This window comes from Pipra filicauda, unplaced genomic scaffold (assembly GCF_003945595.2).
Source record: "Pipra filicauda isolate LSUMZ 115617 unplaced genomic scaffold, ASM394559v2 scaffold321_size1097455_pilon, whole genome shotgun sequence".
Classification (NCBI taxonomy): Eukaryota; Metazoa; Chordata; class Aves; order Passeriformes; family Pipridae; genus Pipra; species Pipra filicauda.
Window position 1 is genome coordinate 631,406 of NW_024104445.1, and position 16,543 is coordinate 647,948.

At 49.3% G+C, this 16,543-nt stretch overlaps 1 protein-coding gene across 18 annotated transcripts in view; it reads left to right on the forward strand.

Moving 5' to 3' along the window:
* CACNA1B (calcium voltage-gated channel subunit alpha1 B) overlaps positions 1 to 16,543 on the forward strand; it is a 309,392-nt gene that overhangs the window by 269,629 nt on the left and 23,220 nt on the right. For all 18 annotated transcript variants that reach the window (XM_039383719.1, XM_039383720.1, XM_039383721.1 and 15 more), the window contains 4 exons: positions 459 to 550; positions 1,999 to 2,149; positions 6,537 to 6,664; positions 13,467 to 13,563. In XM_039383719.1, the coding sequence (XP_039239653.1) occupies positions 459 to 550; positions 1,999 to 2,149; positions 6,537 to 6,664; positions 13,467 to 13,563 (468 nt within the window). The remainder of the gene's footprint in view (positions 1 to 458; positions 551 to 1,998; positions 2,150 to 6,536; positions 6,665 to 13,466; positions 13,564 to 16,543) is intronic.

Here is a 16,543-nt window from a genome sequence, read left to right on the forward strand (position 1 = left end):
GTCATGTTTTAAGTTGAATGTGGCCCTGGGTGTACAAAGAGAATGGGAAGACACATCAGCTGTGGGGATGAGCCTGTACCACTGCCTTTCCAGCAGCAGGGTGGGTATCCCTGTCTCCCATGGGAAGAGACGTCCCTTCCCCTGGCTATGGACACATCAAGACACTGCACTTTTCTGAGAAGAAATCCTGAAGTTTTGCTGGCCTGGGATGGAGCTGCACTGTTGGAAAGGTCCTGTGTGAACACAAAGCACAGTAACCTGGTGTTTTCCCCCATTTGACCTCCACAACACTTTTTTATCTCCCTCTTCAGCACAGAAATTATTTTAGCTTTTGAGATCCCTCACACCAGGACGAATTATTTCCCTGCCTTTTTACTCTACTCCACTTGATCCACCTTTCCTGACAACATCCATGGGAGGATGTGCTTGGCCTGAATCCCTTCTGTTTGCCGTGGCAGGTATTTGGGAACATTGCATTAGATGATGAAACCTCCATTAATCGGCACAACAACTTCCGGACCTTCCTCCAAGCCCTGATGCTTCTGTTCAGGTAAGAGGAGGGTATAAAACACCATCTGACTTGCATGTGAGCAGGGAAAAAAGTCTCTGTTTGGCTGCTGAGCCTTGGGCATCCTGTGGGAAAGGTATTTGAGTAAAGCAGCCATTCCTGCTTCCTCCTCCTCGGGGGATCTGAGCTGACACATCATCATCTCCACAACGTGTCACCCAGGGCTGTGACACCCCCTGGCAGCTCAGGCAGGAGCTTAATATAGGACAGCTCCCCCTGTATAACTGATTGATGGGTTTCCTGTCATGAAGCTTGTTTTTTTTCTTTTTTTTTTTTTTTTAAGTGAGAATCCCTTAAATTGGTCATTTTAACACTTCATCCACCACCCCCCCGCCTCTGCTTCGGAGTGCAAGTGTTTCCCTCTGGGTTCATTCTGCAAGGAAACGAAGCATTTTCGAATTAAAACCCGAGCAATTAATTTTTCACCGAAGATTTTCATTTTCAGAACCTGTCAAAACTGAAGTTTGGGTCCTGCTCCAGCTCAGTTTGGGGGGGCCTGTGGAGACCCCCCCCAGTTAACCCCAGCTCTGCAGATGATGTGGAGCTTGTAACTGGATCTCTTGCCTGGGATTTGGTTTCCATAGTTTCTGTGAAGCCAGATGGAAATGAAATTAGCCCTCTCTAGCTCAGAATAATCACTCAGCTCAAAGCCCTGCATTTTAATAAAATTGGATAATTACTCAGTCTCGTGGCCAGACCTCGTGGTCCCTTCACAGGCCACAGTGGGACTGAGGGGCAGCAGGACTGGGATGAGGAAGGAACCAGACTACTCTGAGATGTGGAGATCCCCTGACACCCAAGCCATTGCAGGGGGTGGTTTATTTTGAGGACAAACCCTCTGGGACTCCAAAACTTTTCCTTTTGGCTGTTTTTCTCAGCAGCAGAAGTTAGAGGGGGAGGAGGGAAATGATGAAAACACCCAGGAGACTGGCATGAAAAAGAGATTCATGGCACTACGACCAACCAGACCGTGCTGGAATTTATCTGCCTGATAAAGAAAATAAGAGACTCAAGTGGAGAAGCCTGATTTCATTTCCCATCATCTCCACTGGGTTTAGAGCCAGCACTAGGACAGAAGTGTTTGGCTGCTTCAAAAGAGAATAAGCTAAACTCTGTTTACTTAGATTTGCACTGGACATGTTGAAATCAATCTGGTTTTATTCTCCATAAAACAATAAAGCTTTTAGCCTACCTCAGCCTGTCTGGCTTCTTTTACCCCCCTGTGATGGAAGGAAATGTTATTCTCCTTTCTTTCCACATCAGCAGGCTGGTAATTCAAATTCCCAGTGTAAATACAGTCTCTCCACCTGGACACAACCTTCACCTAATTAAGTTAGTTAATTAGGCACAGTAACACTGTGAGGTGGCTGCCCCTGGGGTCTGTAAGGGGAAGGGGGTGGATAAACTCACTTCTGCCCTCCCATCCCCAGGAGTGCCACGGGGGAAGCCTGGCACGAGATCATGTTGTCCTGCTTGAGCAACAGAGCCTGTGACCCCCTCTCTGGCCTCACCAAGAAGGAATGTGGCAGTGATTTTGCCTATTTCTACTTTGTGTCCTTCATCTTCCTCTGCTCCTTCCTGGTAAGTCGGTCCTGATCCCTCCCAAAGTGGGGGTGCTGTGGTGGATCCCCCCAAACACTCCCCACCCCTTTACCTCCTCCTCCTCCCTAATTATAATTTATCCAACACCACCAGACAGCTTTGCTAAACCCCATTTACCATCCTGGTGATAAAATCCCTTTAATCCCCAAAGAGATCATTTAGTCATTAGTTTAAAGGGAAGGGATTTATCTTTCTTCTCACAGGGGGGGTCTAATATCTGGAATTAAGCACTAATCGGTTTTGTCTTGATTTGTAACACGGGCCTTTGAAGAAGGGGACTGGGGAGGGCAGGGTGAGAATGGCTGAGACAACACCAGTTCAGAAGCTCTTGCTGGGAGCATCACACTCATTTGATGCTCTGTGTTGTGTTTTGTTGGTCAAAGAAATGCAATAATCATTTGCTGCTGCCAGAAAAGCTTTTAGACATGGAAGTGTTCAGCGCTCGGGTCGTGCCCGTGCTTTAAGAGGTGCTTTAAGAGGTGCCAGTGCCCTCCCTGAGCACTGGCACATCCACAAACATCCCTCTGCCCCTGGGGGTTTGTTCCCTCTCCAGCACCACTGGGGCAGAGGAATGGAAAACCAGGGGCAGGGACCCAATTAAGCTTCAAGCAGGAAGAGATGAAGGCTCTGAAATGAACCCAAAAGCAGCGTCTGGAGCTGCCACAGGTTTGCTCTCAAACAGCAGATTGGCTGCTCTGTGCAGCTAATCCTGCTCTCCTCAGAACCCTTCCACCAGGAGAAGGAGCTCCACGGGGCAGTTTGATGCTGGGTGTAGACACACCAACTTCAGTGGCCCCTACTGGCATCCTTTGTGCCACTGCTGTTGCTCCTTTGACACCCCGGGGATTATTTCTTCTGAAGAGTTTAAAAAAACCCGGAGCCCTGAAAGCTTACACGAAGTTAATGCTCCACTCAGTGATTCCTTCAGCACTCTTGAGTTTTAAAACCAGGGTTTTTTCCCTTGTGCAAATCCCTAACCCGACATCAGACGTTCTCAGTGTTATTTTCAAGCTTTTTATTTAAAAAACAACAACAACAACAACAAACATCACATCCCCCCAGAGCCCTCCCTGGCTGCATCAGCCATCTCAGCCAAAATGTAGCTGCAGAACTGGAGCTGTGCAAAAGCAGCTCTGTCCCTGGGTCAGAGCTCCTGGAAAAACCCCTGGAAACTGGACCAGGAGAGGTGAGAGCCCTTGTGAGCAGCAGAAGTTCCAAAAATAGGCAGTGGGAAGCCAAGCAGCTGGATTGGGCTGTAACTCATTCCTTAAAATGCATTCAGCACTTGACCATGTGGTTCCCCACAAGCTTTGCAGAGCCCCAGCCTTGCCAGGAGAGCACTTTTTTCTATGGTTTGCTCAATGTTATGCCATAGATTGAGGGGAAATTGGATAATGTATTTGGTTTCCAATGGTGTTTCTGGCTCTGTGTGGACGTGCAGCTTGACATAATTTCCCCCCTGTAATTTGAGGGAGAGGAAAAAAAAGATAAATTGAAATCCATGTTGAAAAATATCAATTGAAATCTATTACGAAAAATATAAATTGAAAGCTAAGAATATAAGGGACAGAGGAAAACATCAATTGAAATTTATAGTGAAAATATGAATTGGAAGTTAAGAATGTCCAGGAACTCTAGAAACAGCTCCAGGCAGGGAAGGGGGAACTGTACTGAGCCATGGCTGGAGCTGGGAACACTGGGAAGGGATTTGGGATCAAGGGGCAAACTCTGAGAAGTTCTGCTGCCTCGGGATGCTCTGGGGACACTGTGCCATGTGGGAGGTACCTGCAGGACAGGAGTGAGCCCTGCTGATCCAGCTGGAGTTCTTGCAGCCTTTGAGCAGCTTATTCAGAGCTGGTTTGGGCATCCCCATCCCTGCATGGGGACTCCAAGATGCTGGGGCTTGTCTGGGCCGTGGCACAGGGGCACAAACACCCAGGGAGGGGGGACACGAAGGACCATCGTGGTTGCCCAAAGCCACCAGAGCTGTTTGATGATGCTGGAGCTGATGAGCCTCACACAGGAGTGAATTCCCACACTGCAGGGGCAGGAGCCTCGTTGGGGCTCTCAAAACACCAGAGGAAGTTCAACAAGTGCCACATTCTGCCCCTGGGATGGGGCAGCCCTGGATGTACTGACAGAGTGGGAATGAGAGGCTGGAAAGCAGTGCTGGGAAAGGGCCCTGGGGGTCGTGGTCAGTGGCCAGTTGGCCCTGAGTCAGCAGTGCCCTGGCAGCCAGGAGGGCCAAACGTGTCCTGGGGGGCACCAGGGAGGGGATTGTCCTGCTCTGCTCTGCCCTGGGGTGGCCTCCCCTCAATATTGGGGCAGTTTGGGGTGAATATACAAAATAAGGAAGATATTGAGCCATTAGAGAGTGTCCAAAGGAGGCAACAGAGATGGGGAAGGGCCTTGATTTGAAGCCATGGAAGGACACTGAGGGCACTTGGGGTGTTCAGCTGGAGAAGAGGAGACTGAGGGCAGAGCTCATGGCAGTTCCAGCTCCCTGGGGAGGGGCAGGGACTGAGCTCTGCTCTGGGGGGACCAGGGACAGCACCCAGGGAATGGCTGGAGCTGTGCCAGGGCAGGCTCAGGTTGGATCTCAGGGAAAGGTTCTTCCCCCAGAGGGTGGTTGGGCACTGCCCAGGCTCCCCAGGGCAGTGGGCACAGCCCCAAGGCTGCCAGAGCTCCAGGAGGGTTTGGATGATCCTCTGGGGCACAGGGTGTGACCTTGGGGACAGGTCTGTGCAGGGCCAGGAATTGGACTGGATGATCCTTGTGGGTCCCTTCCAACTCAGCACATTCTGTGACTGTGAAAATACATGGACTAAAGCTCTGGGGAGTGTCTGATCAGCTTTGGTGCTGATGTGGTGATTCATTACAGACTGAGCTCGTCTGTACTGGTGCATCCCAGCAGGGGCCAAGACCCCTCCTCCCTCCAGATCACACAGGGATATGAATTCTTTTAAACTGCACAGAGCCCAAATTCCACTGCCTGATTTTCTTTTAATGACATCCATATTCAGTTTAATTGTGCCCCACGTTGAGTTTAATTGTGCTGACAGGCTGCTTGGCCACAGCCCTCCCTGCCCAGCACGGCACTGACAGCAGCAGCTCAGCCTCCCTGCAGAAGACAGGAGAGAGGCAGAAAGGAGCCTTGTGCCCATCAGGTCTTTTTATCTGGCCCAGGAGCATCTCTTCCCTCCTGCTTTCCCACTCTGCTGGCTGCAGCTTGATCTTTTCCCGTTAAAAATCCTCGTGATTCTTCCCTTGGCTTTAATAAGAGCAGAACCTTTCTATGCCAGAGGTGTTTGCCAGGCTCTGGGTTAGTGGCCATCAGGGACAGGAGTGCTCTGTGTGTCCTGCTCCTCAGCTTTCTGGGGATCTTGGAAGGTTTCAATTGTTATGAGTCTAAAATAGCACATTTAGGCTGAAGAATGGGTTTTCTTCTGGCCTGGTCCTGATGTGGAAGTGCTGGAAGAGTTCCCACGTCTGGTTGGAGAAGCAGCTGCTGCAGCCCCTGTGCTGCTCTGGGCTGGGGTGGGGTGAGGGAGGGGCAGGGAGAGGGGCAGGGAGAGGGGCTGACCCCTCAGGGCTCTGGGGTGGGTCACACTGGAGGGCAGCACCAGGACTGGGACCTGGAAAAGCACCCGCAGCCAAAGTCCTTGGCAAAGGGCCCTGCAGTGTGTGCAGGGGAGGAACAGCAGCAGCAGCACCCCAAGGACCCAGGGCTCTGTTTGGAGAGTTTATTCTCTGGAGTCAGGCTGCTTCTTGAAGGAAGTACACATCCAGTTAAGGGAATCATGCCTGCTCCCCTTCCAGCTTTTCCTTTTTCTTCTCTTTCCTTTTTTCTCCCCTTTCCTTTTTTCTCCCCTTTCCCCTTTCATTTTTTCTACCCTTTCCTTTTTCTTCTCTTTCCTTTTTTTCTTCCCTTTTCCCTTTCCTTTTTTTCTCCTTTTCCCCCTTACCTCTTTTTCCCTTTCCTTTTCTCTTCCCCTTTCCATTTCCTTCCCTTTCCGCTTTCCATTTTCTTCCCTTTCCCCTTTTCATTTTCTTCCCTTCCCCTTTCCCTTCTTCATCCCTTCTTCTTCCCTTCCCCTTCTTCTTCCCTTCTTCTTCCCTTCCCCTTCTTCTTTCCTTCCCCCTTCCCTTCTTCTTCCCCTCCCCCTTCCCTTCTTTTTCCCTTCTTCCCTTCTCCCTTCACTTCTTCTTCCCTTCTTCTTCCCTTCTCCCTTTTCCTTCTCCTTCCCTTCTCTCCTTCTCTTTTCTTTTCTCCCTTCTCCCCTTTCTCTTTTCTCTTTTCTCTTTACCCTTTCCCTTTCCCTTTCCTTCCCCCTTCCCTGACTGCATTCCTGCTCCCTCTCTGCAGATGTTGAACCTGTTTGTGGCTGTGATCATGGACAACTTTGAATACCTGACCAGGGACTCCTCCATCCTGGGCCCTCACCACCTGGATGAGTTTGTCCGGGTGTGGGCCGAGTACGACCCCGCTGCCTGGTACGTACACACTGACCCTGCTGGGGGACAGACGGACACACTGGGGGGTAAATATTGTACCTGTGCACACACAGAGCCTCTTTTAAGGAGTACAACTCCAGAAGGAAAACAACCCCGAGGTGACACTGGTGGTAAAAGCTCCAACTGCAGCGGAGATGAACAAACCTGATGTTGTTAAAAGGGAGCTTCCTTCAAACAGACACAACCCAACCAAGCCGAGAGTAAAACCCACCCCCCTCCCCACACAGCCAAAAATTACCAGGGGAAATCCAAATTACCAAGTAGAAAAGCTGTTCATTCGTTGCCTTTGGTTTCTGCACCCCAGTTTGGAGATAAAACCACGCAGATCTCTGTGCTCTGAGGTGCTGGGGGAGGCTCTGCCCTGTCACCCCTCATTTGTGCAGGGGTTCTCTAGCTGAGAACCACCTTAATGGTTTCCCAAACCCTGTGCAGATCCCTCAGGCCACGGCAGAGGATGTGTCACATCTGAGTCAAGTCCTGCAGGCTCCAACTCCATCACCTGCCTCTGCCCACCCACTCCCTCTGCCCACCCACTCCCCAGCAGGCTGTTCCTGCTGAAAACATGGGATTTTTTTAAAGCAGCCCTTTCTCATTAATCCCAACGTTTTTGCTCTTGGAAGCCCCCTTCTAATGACATCGAACCTTACGAGGCAACTTTGATCTTCTAAATGATATTTCAGCTTTTAGACTCGCAGTTGAAACGCGAGATGTGAAATAATCAGGAGGAAACGAGGCAAAGGTTGGAAGCATTTTGGGTTCCCAACGAGCCTCTGAGGAAACGTTCCTGATGTTTGGGTGTGTTCAAGGAGGGGATGGTTCCTGCACACAGGGGAGGGTTTAGTTTGTGGGTTTTCTCTCTTTGCTTTCCTTACTCAAAGGGAAAGTTTCACACCCGTGGCACAGGTTTGGGATGGATCCCGGAGTTAACAAAGAAAGGGTTTTAAGGAATTTTTTAAATTTGAGGGAATGGCCCTGACCTGTGACCGCTTCTAGAGCGAGACTGGTTTAATATATTGCTTTTCTGCACTGCCCACAAGGAGCTGCTGCCCATCAGCCCTGGGGACTGTGGTATTCTCATTTCTAGATGTTCTGTCACAGGTCACAGGAATTTTCTTGATATTCTGCACCCGGAGAATTTGCCTGTTTGGAGACTTTTTTTTTTTTTAATTTAAACCTCTACTAATTTTTCTCCATTTGCCTCCCCATGAGCTACTTTGCAATGAATCTCCTCTCTGTTTTGAATTCCTCCAGCTCCTCCAATCTTTCCCCTCTTCTTTTTTTTTTCCCCCTTCAGCTGAGACAGATGCAGAAAAGTGTTTGTATAATCAGCAGCTCAAACTCCCTGCTAGCATGCAATTAAACTGCTTCAAAACCTCAGTTTAAATGATTTAGGGCAACTTTAAATGTAAACCTACCCCAAAATGCCTGCTTTTCTCTGAGCTGTGGGTGATTTTAACCACCTCAAAGCCATCCCTACTCCCAGCCTGAATATCCTCCACATTTACTCACAGCTTGTCATCTCCAAGCAGGTTTTCACCAGCACGTGCTCTGGAACACAGACAATCCTTTGTGGGTATTTGGCAGGCACTAAATAGGGGTTTTTTTCCCTCCTTTTTAAAATCCAATCCTGTCTCTTAATGAGACTGAAAACTTGGGAGTGCCTGTTTGCTCCTTAAAAAATAGCCTTGGCTCAGCTGAAGGTCTGTGGGAGGAGTAACACACCTGCAAGGGGAAAAAATGAGGGTCAATGTGGGGTTTTTTTTAATGTTTCTGCGTTCAGGAACTTTCCACCCATCAGAGGCACAAATATGAAGTTTACAGAGAGATTTCTCGCTCTATTAACTCCGAGCAGAGACTTCACATTTTGTGAGTCACTCAGAGGCCAAACCTTTTCACTTGCCGAGCTGTTAATGCAGAATATGTCATTTATTAACATCCAATTTTCTGCTTTTCTCTAACCTTGCTCCCTTTAATGCTCTGCTGGGACGTTATTGATGCTGGCAGAGTGTGAACAGTTCCACTGAAATCACTGACATTTTCAGAAGTGGGACTAAAATTCCCACAATTTAAAAGCCCTTCGCAGTTTAAGGCCAGAATTAATCTTTTCATCATTCTGATCTAAGATCTTCCCAATCTTTCTGATCTCAGAGGGGTTTTTTTCCAACTTATATCATTCTGTGGTTTGAGGATTCTGTGATTTGGGCTGAATTGGTCACTCACTTATCACCTCTCTCAATGTTTCCTCTTTGATTGTCCCCCCAAAAAAAGGGAATTACAGTATTTGTCCACTTCCCACGGATTAAGATCCTTCCACGAAAGATGCTGCATGGTTAAAAAGCACAAGTGTTGTTATATTTTTGTTATACAGATAATATTTTAAACATAGACTTAATGCGTATTTACAGCTCTATTTCTCGTATCACCTTTGGTTTTGTTACAAAATCCAACTTCCTGTAAACTTTTCTGGGGAAAAGCATTCAAAAGGAATTTTAAAAGGCATTTAGCAGCCGTTTTTCCAGATGTGTCACACTCTGGAGGGGTAAGTATGGGGAAACTGTTGGATTTAGGGGTGGTAAAAGCCTCGGGCTCAAAGAAAAACAGAGAGAGAGAGAGAAATAAGGGAACCCAAGGTGGTTTGGGGGGGCTGGGAGTTAATCAGGAAAGGAGTGAAAACACAGGATTGAAGGATGAACTGGACAAAACAAAAGAAAATTGGATTTTTAAGAGCTTTAATTTGTTCAGTGTATATAAAGTGAGCACTTTATCTCTCTTATACTTTCTCAGTGCCCACCCCTTAGAGATACTGGGAATACTGGTCTGGCCATCCCATTGCCAGGAGTTGTCCCAAAGAGGGAGATGCTGCTGGAAGCACCTTCAGTGGGGAGGAGGAGGTGCAGGAGCTGCCAAAGGAGTTTTCTCTTGACTTCCTGGGATAAAAGGAAACCGAGGAAAATAAACAAAATCAGATTTAAACAAGAGGCTGTGGCTGCCCCAGCCCTGGAAGTGTCCAAGGCCAGGTTGGAGCAAGCTGGGATAGTGGCAGGTTGGGGGGGTGGATTGAGATGGGCTTTAAGGTCCCTTCCACCCCAAACCATTCCATGATTCCACGGACCTGAGAAAGAATCCCTGATTGTCCTCATTTTGTGCTTTCCAACGCAAAACAGCTGCTGGTTTTCAAGCCTTGCAGGAGCTCTCAGAGAGCTCAGGGAGCGGGGCAGACATCATTTCTACACCCTGACTTTACAAAATCGTTCCAAAATTGGAGGTAAAGTCAACTCAACTTCTTGACTCGGTTAAGCCAACATACTTTTTATAACCACATTTAGGCCTCCAGCCAAGACTTGCACAGTTCCATTTGCTCTGTTCCTGAATTAATAGTTTTGAGTGGCTTGGGAAGGCTTTGAATAGACCTTAATTTTTCCCCGTCCAGAAAAGCTGTAATACTGAAGGAGATATTCCAAAATATTCCGGCCTTCTTTATATTACCAAAATAAACAGAGCGAAGCCAAATCATCTCAGTTTTCCTTCAGAGGTAATTGGGAGGCTCAGCTCTTTTTGCCTGTGGTTTGGTTACTTGCAAAAGGTGAAGAAATCGCATCCTGCCGTTAAATTAGCTGGAAATATTGTTGGGAGTTAATGAGAGTGACCAGAAAGCTACTGTGAGGTGTCTGATTCCACCTGCTGGGAACAATATTGGGATTTTCCCAGTGCCAACGGCCAAGTCGACCTTTGAGAGGAGAATTTCTGGGCTTGCAGCGAGTTGCTCAGTGCCCCTGAATCAGAGAACAGCCCTGCTGGGGTTGTGTGGGAGGGAACAGTGGAAGGGAAAGCTTCCCAAGCTCTTCTGAATCCCAGGAATAACCCATGAAGGAGGTTCTTTGGGTGCTGCAGGCTCTGGGTTGGCTGGGGGGTGGCGAGGAGAGGCTGGAGGGAGATGCTCAGGCACAGGGGACTAAAACTTTAAATAAAGGGAACCAAAACACTAGTGATAAAGGGAACCAAAACATTAGTGACAAAGGGAACCAAAACATTAGTGGCAAAGGGAACCAAGTGGTTGGAAAGCCTTGCACAGAAGAAAATCCAAGGATATAAAGTTTGATGAGCAGCTGGAAGTTCTCTCTCTCTCTCTCTCTGTGTTAAAGTTGCTCCTTCCTCACAAGCCCAATTTTTGCTGGACTAACCTTCCTTTACAGCACGTTCTGCCCTTCCAGCTCCTCCTGTTTTCCCGGGGAAAAGCTGATTGCTCCTGGTTTTTGCTGTCCTAACCTGTGACGTTTCCCTTCCAGTTGCCGGATTCATTATAAGGATATGTACAATTTGTTACGTGTAATTGCTCCACCCCTGGGCTTAGGAAAGAAGTGCCCTCATAGGGTGGCATACAAGGTTTGGAACTTCAGAGACCCCCTGAGGCATCTTTAGTCCTGGTTTTGTTTCCTTTTATCCCCCCCTCCGAGTGCAAATGCAGTAGAGAGAAGAAACTGTCCCATAACTAACCCCTTGCCTGAAAAAAGGAATGATTGACTGCCTCCTTTGTCCTCGATGCATCTCTTCCCTGTCTACTCCCACACCCCAGCTGGCTGGAGACAGGCAGCTTTATGAGACAGTGAACCCTCCAGCTCCCATCCTGAAGGCTCTGGGGGGAAGTGTTGGGGAAAAGCATCCCAGCACTTTATATATATATATATATTTTCACACCCCGGAGAGAAATGGCACCCCAAGGAGTGGCAATTCCACTTTGTCTGGGTTTTGTAGCATTGTCACTCCAGCTGAGTGACCAACCTTCCCTCTCCTGAGCCCAAAAGACATTGGATCTGGACAGTGGTTGACTGGGCAGCACAGCAGGGTGGTTACCTGGGCTGGGGAGAGGTGAGGGATGAGCTTCTCACAGGTTGCCTTGGGGGCTAAATTATGTCCCCAAACTCTGATGGACACCCAGGGAAACCTCCTGTTCCTGGCACAGGGAAGCTGTACCACGCCTGGGAGCTGAGGAGGGGGAATTAAGGACAGGTCTGGCCAAGAAATGAGCCCAGGAGAAGGAGAAGCACAGGGGATTTCCTGCAGTGATGGAGAGCAGAGGACGAAGGAGGGTGGAAGCAGCCAGCAGGGATTTTCTCTTCCACTTCAGCCCAGGTGTTTTCCACACCTTCCTGGGGATTAAGAGCTCCCAAGCTTTGCAGAGGAGGCAGGAGACCCCCCAGCCCCAGCCCAGGAGCAGGAGAGGAGCCAGGGGGAAGACATTGGCTCCAGTTACAATTTGTGTCTCTCAGCAGCCTTTAAATGAGCTCTGGGCTATAAAAGCTGGGTGGTATTTTAACTGCATCAGTTACCAAGGACAGGAATAGATGTTTTTGGCAGGGTAGGTTCTCTCTTCCACCCCCTCCTCCTCATATAGGAATTGAGACCCATGTCAGGACACTGGGCTGGTCTGCAGGTTCTGCCTCTGCAGCTGTCCTGCTTGGAAAAGGGGATTTATAGGGCTGCTTAGGTCTTGGTTGCCCTCCTGAGATAGAGGAGATGATAGTCCTGCTTTTCCAGGGGTTAAACTTTAATTAATAATATGCTGCAGTATCCTTGGGTCTCCTCAGCTGACAGGCAGCACAGATTTGCACATTATAATAAGCAGGCAGCTCGCTGGGAAAAGCAAATGAGATTGTCAGAGTCATGTTCCCAATTTTAACACTTAGAAAAAGGTGAAGGAGGAGAATTCCTTGCTGCTTCTGCGCCCCTTGGTTTTCAGGGCAGGGTTCTATTCCACCACCACTGTGTGGTGGAAGGTGAAGGTAGATGACCTCAGTAATGAGGTGGTCTAAGGGCCTTTTCCCAAATCTCTGCCATTCCCAGCTCCTGGGACTGGGAACAGGACAGCTGCCCTTGGGGGTGGAGACAACCAGTTGTCAATGGCCAAGAAATGAGCCCAGGAGAAGCACAGGGAGTTTCCTGCAGTGATGGAGAGCAGAGGATGAAGGAGGGTGGAAGCAGCCAGCAGGGATTTTGATGAGAGAGGGACCCCACCGAATGTAAGGGAGAAAAATAGGTCCCCCTCCTGAAAATTGAGTGCTGGGCTCTGGGTTTGCCAAAGCTGAGCTCAGGCTGGAGCAGAAATCCCGGCTGGCTCAGGCTTGGCAGGGTCACCCCCTGGGCGTGGCCGTCCCAGTCTGTCCCTGAGCAAACACACCAGGATTGGCTTTTTGCTGCCCTCCTAACCCACTGGCTCCCCTAAAAACCCCAAGTCCTCGTTCCCAGAAGGCAAGCTGCCCCTTTTATCCCAGAGCTGAGCGTGTTGGGAGCCCTGTCTCTCTCCCTGTCCCATAACTCTGCCTGCCAGCCCTCCCTGGCATGGTGAACTCCAGCCTCTGGATTGCCTGGGGCGGGGGGCGAGAAGGGGGAGCCTCCCCCAGCCCTCCAGCCAACCCCCAGCCCTCCCCACCGCCTGTCCCAGAGCAGAGCCATCAATCATTCCCCCGAGGGACCCCCGTGCTCTGCCGGGGGCTGTCCCTGCCGCCAGGAGCACGCGTTGGGCGCTGAAACAACAGCAACGGAAGAAAACCTTCCTATTCACCCTCCTCTTCGTTTTGCTTCTGTTCTCCTGAGAAATCTGATTAACCAGATCTCTGTTCTCTTGTCTGCTTTCCCTTCTCTCTCTCCTCCTTTTCATTTGCTCCACTGTGTCGCCTTTTCCCCCACCCCCTTCCCCCTTTTTTTCCTCCCCTTTTCCTCCTCCTCCACCCGGTCTGCTTTGATTCCCGTGTCCTGCTGTCGCCTCCCTCCCCGTGGCTCCCAGCGGTCGCATCAGTTACACAGACATGTATGAGATGCTGAGACACATGTCCCCACCTCTAGGCCTTGGAAAGAAATGCCCTGCTCGTGTTGCCTATAAGGTAGACCAACCTCCCCACCAACTCCTGCCAAACCACCAGCTTTTCGTGCCGTGGCTGAAGTGGCTGCTGGTTTTCTGTGCCATTGGTGTTGTTCTTCTGGACTTTTCTGGTGCTTTTCCAAGCAGACTGGATTTTGGATCTTCTGCTTTTTATTATAATTATTATTATTTTATATATATATATATTATTTTTGTAACCTTTTTCTGGTCTTCGAAACTATGGCACATCAGTTTGTCTTTCTAAGTACGTCTCTGCTCTCTCTCTCTCAGTGTTTCTTCTCTCTCATTCTGCTTCCATTTAGGCTAATTTTGGGAAAGGAGGGTGCTAACGAGCAAATTACCCCGCCAATAGATCCCCATTTATCTTCCTGCAGCTCTTTTGTCTCTCTGGCCCTTCAGTAGTATGTTGTTTGTTCCTCCTCTTAATTAGATTGGAGTAATTAGAGTAGGCAGTGCTGTAGGAGTGAACAAGCCATTAAACAGAGACAACGCCAGAAGGGCTCCTTAAACACCCTCGTGGAAGAAATTACTGTAACAGCAAACATTTCAGACAGTCAGATGAAGAAATCACTCCAACTTATTGTCTGTTGGGGAGAAACTTTTTTAATTGGACCACAAAAATGCTTTTCTCTCCCCGAAGTGCTGCCTGTCAGACACTGCCTGGGCGGGAACACAGTGGAAAGGGGGAGACACCTGGAGCCAAAGTTATGGAGCAGACCCAGCTCAGGCCGTGCAGCCCTCCCCAAAAACTCACAGGGTGGCTGGAAATTTGCATTTTTAGGGTGATTCTTTGGAAGCTTTTAGCATTGACCCTCCCAGTTTCAGAGGGGGAGGTTGATTATAACCATCTCACATTGGTGGAATTGAGAATCCATCCAACTCAACAGGGTTTTTTTTCACTGTTTCCATCATTCCACCACCACCAAATCCAATCCCTGCACCCCACTGTGGTTGGTTCAATGGATCCAAATCCCAACAGCTCCTCCTGTGCTGTGTTTTTGAACTGTGACCACATAAAAGTGGGATTTTTTTTTAAAGAGGCTCAAGCTAAACCCAAATCTGGCTCTGCCTTTATGTAGCAGCACGAATTCAGACACAGCTTCCTAAAAGATCCTCCCTCAGCGTGCTGGGATTTAAAATGAAAGGAAAATTAAACATACCCTTAAAATGAGGCAGCTGTGGCTTTTCTCTATTTCCTTTGATTTGTTTCTGGCCACTGAACTCAGCTGAAGGAACCCAACTAGATCAGGTTCCAGCTACTTCAGATCGATGAGTAGATACATGAACATCTGTCTGGAGACACCAATTATCCACAGAAATCCAATTATTCAGCCCCTGGGAGTTTCCACTGACTTAGAATGGAGCTGAAAGCAGCAGGAGGTGTTTGCAGGTGGGCACCCAGCTCTGCTCTGTGGTACCAGAAACATAAAGTTCTCCTTATCCCCCCCCTCAAATCTTGTAAAATTAGAAAAACAAAAGAGGCTAAAAAGATCATGTGTTAAAATAGGCATTTTAAATAAGGTTTTGGGCTGGTTTTCAGTGTGGTGTCCCTGTTCGAAAGCACCAGAGCAGACAGACCCTTCCCCAGCCTCTGAGTTTCCTGTATCTCATTTAATTTGTCTGATTTACAGAACAAATCCACAGAACTTTGGCTACATGGGAATGGATTCTTCTTAAAAGGCTTTTTTAAGGACATCTTTAATTTTTGCCTGTGGGTTCCACAGCTCAAACAACTCAAACCCAGACTGAACACCACATTTCTCTGAGCTTGGAGAGGATCACATTCCTTTTACACGTTACCAAAGAGCCCTGAACTACAGAAATACAAACTTCAGGCCAGAGTTTTCCCCGTGGTGTAAGGCTGCACTTTGGGCTGCCCCCTTCCTTCCAGCTGATGAGAAACCCAAACCCTCATGGGGACACAGAGCTGGTTTTTGCTCCTTCCCTGCTCCACTTCCACGTGCAGCACATCCCTGGAGCCACGCTGGAGCATCAGGCCCTGGGACAACATGCCTGTGGCATCCCCTGCCCTGCTCCTGCCAGGTCCCCCACCAGTGTCACCCCTGTCGTCCTCCCACAGCTCAAGGGAGGCTTGGGGAGGGCAGTGCAGGGTCAGAGCCTCCACCCAGAGCCAGCCCAGGGACAGCAGTGTCACCAGCAGCCAGGGCTTTGTCTCTGCCCTGGTTTTCCTCTCTCCCTCTGAACCAAAAAGGTTTTATAAAAACCTCACTGTCCTGTCCAGCAAAAGCTCTTCTGCCCCACGTACCCACCCATTTTCCTTCCATATCTACTTTTCCCAGTGCTCTTTGAAGGTTTTATGTGTTTTCCCTCCCTGTCTTTGTCCGTGTTGCCTTCTCAGTCCGTGCACACTGTGGTTTTGGTTGGATTTTCCCCCCTTGGCAGCCTCCTTGGCTGCTGGCCTTCCTTTCTGCTGTTTTCTGGCTCCCCTTTCTCAACTGTTCTCCTTGGTCAGCCTGACCAGCCGCTGCAGTTCCGTGGGCTTGGCTTGCTGCTTGCTGGAGGTGCATGGCTGGGATGCTCTGGATGTGCTTCTCGGGCAGCAGGAGAGCTCTATCCTGCACTGGGGTGGGGGGAAAAGGGTGAAGGGACTCAGTTTGCTGTGTTCTGTTCCTGGCCACTCACTACAAGAAGGACACTGAGGGGCTGGAGCGTGTCTAGGGAAGGGGCTGGAGCAGCAGGAGCAGCTGAGGGAGCTGGGGGGGCTCAGCCTGGAGAAAAGGAGGCTCAGGGGGGACCTTCTGGCTCTGCAACCCCCTGACAGGAGGGGGGAGCCACGGGGGGTGTCTTTTTTCCAGTTAACAAGGGTTGGGATGAGAGGAAACAGCCTCAAGTTGTTCCAGGGGAGGTTCAGGTTGGACATCAGGAAAAATTTCTTAACCAAAAGGCTTGTCAAGCACTGGCACAGCAGCCCTGGTCAGTAGTGGAGTCCCAATCCCTGGAGGGATTTCAAAACCTTACAG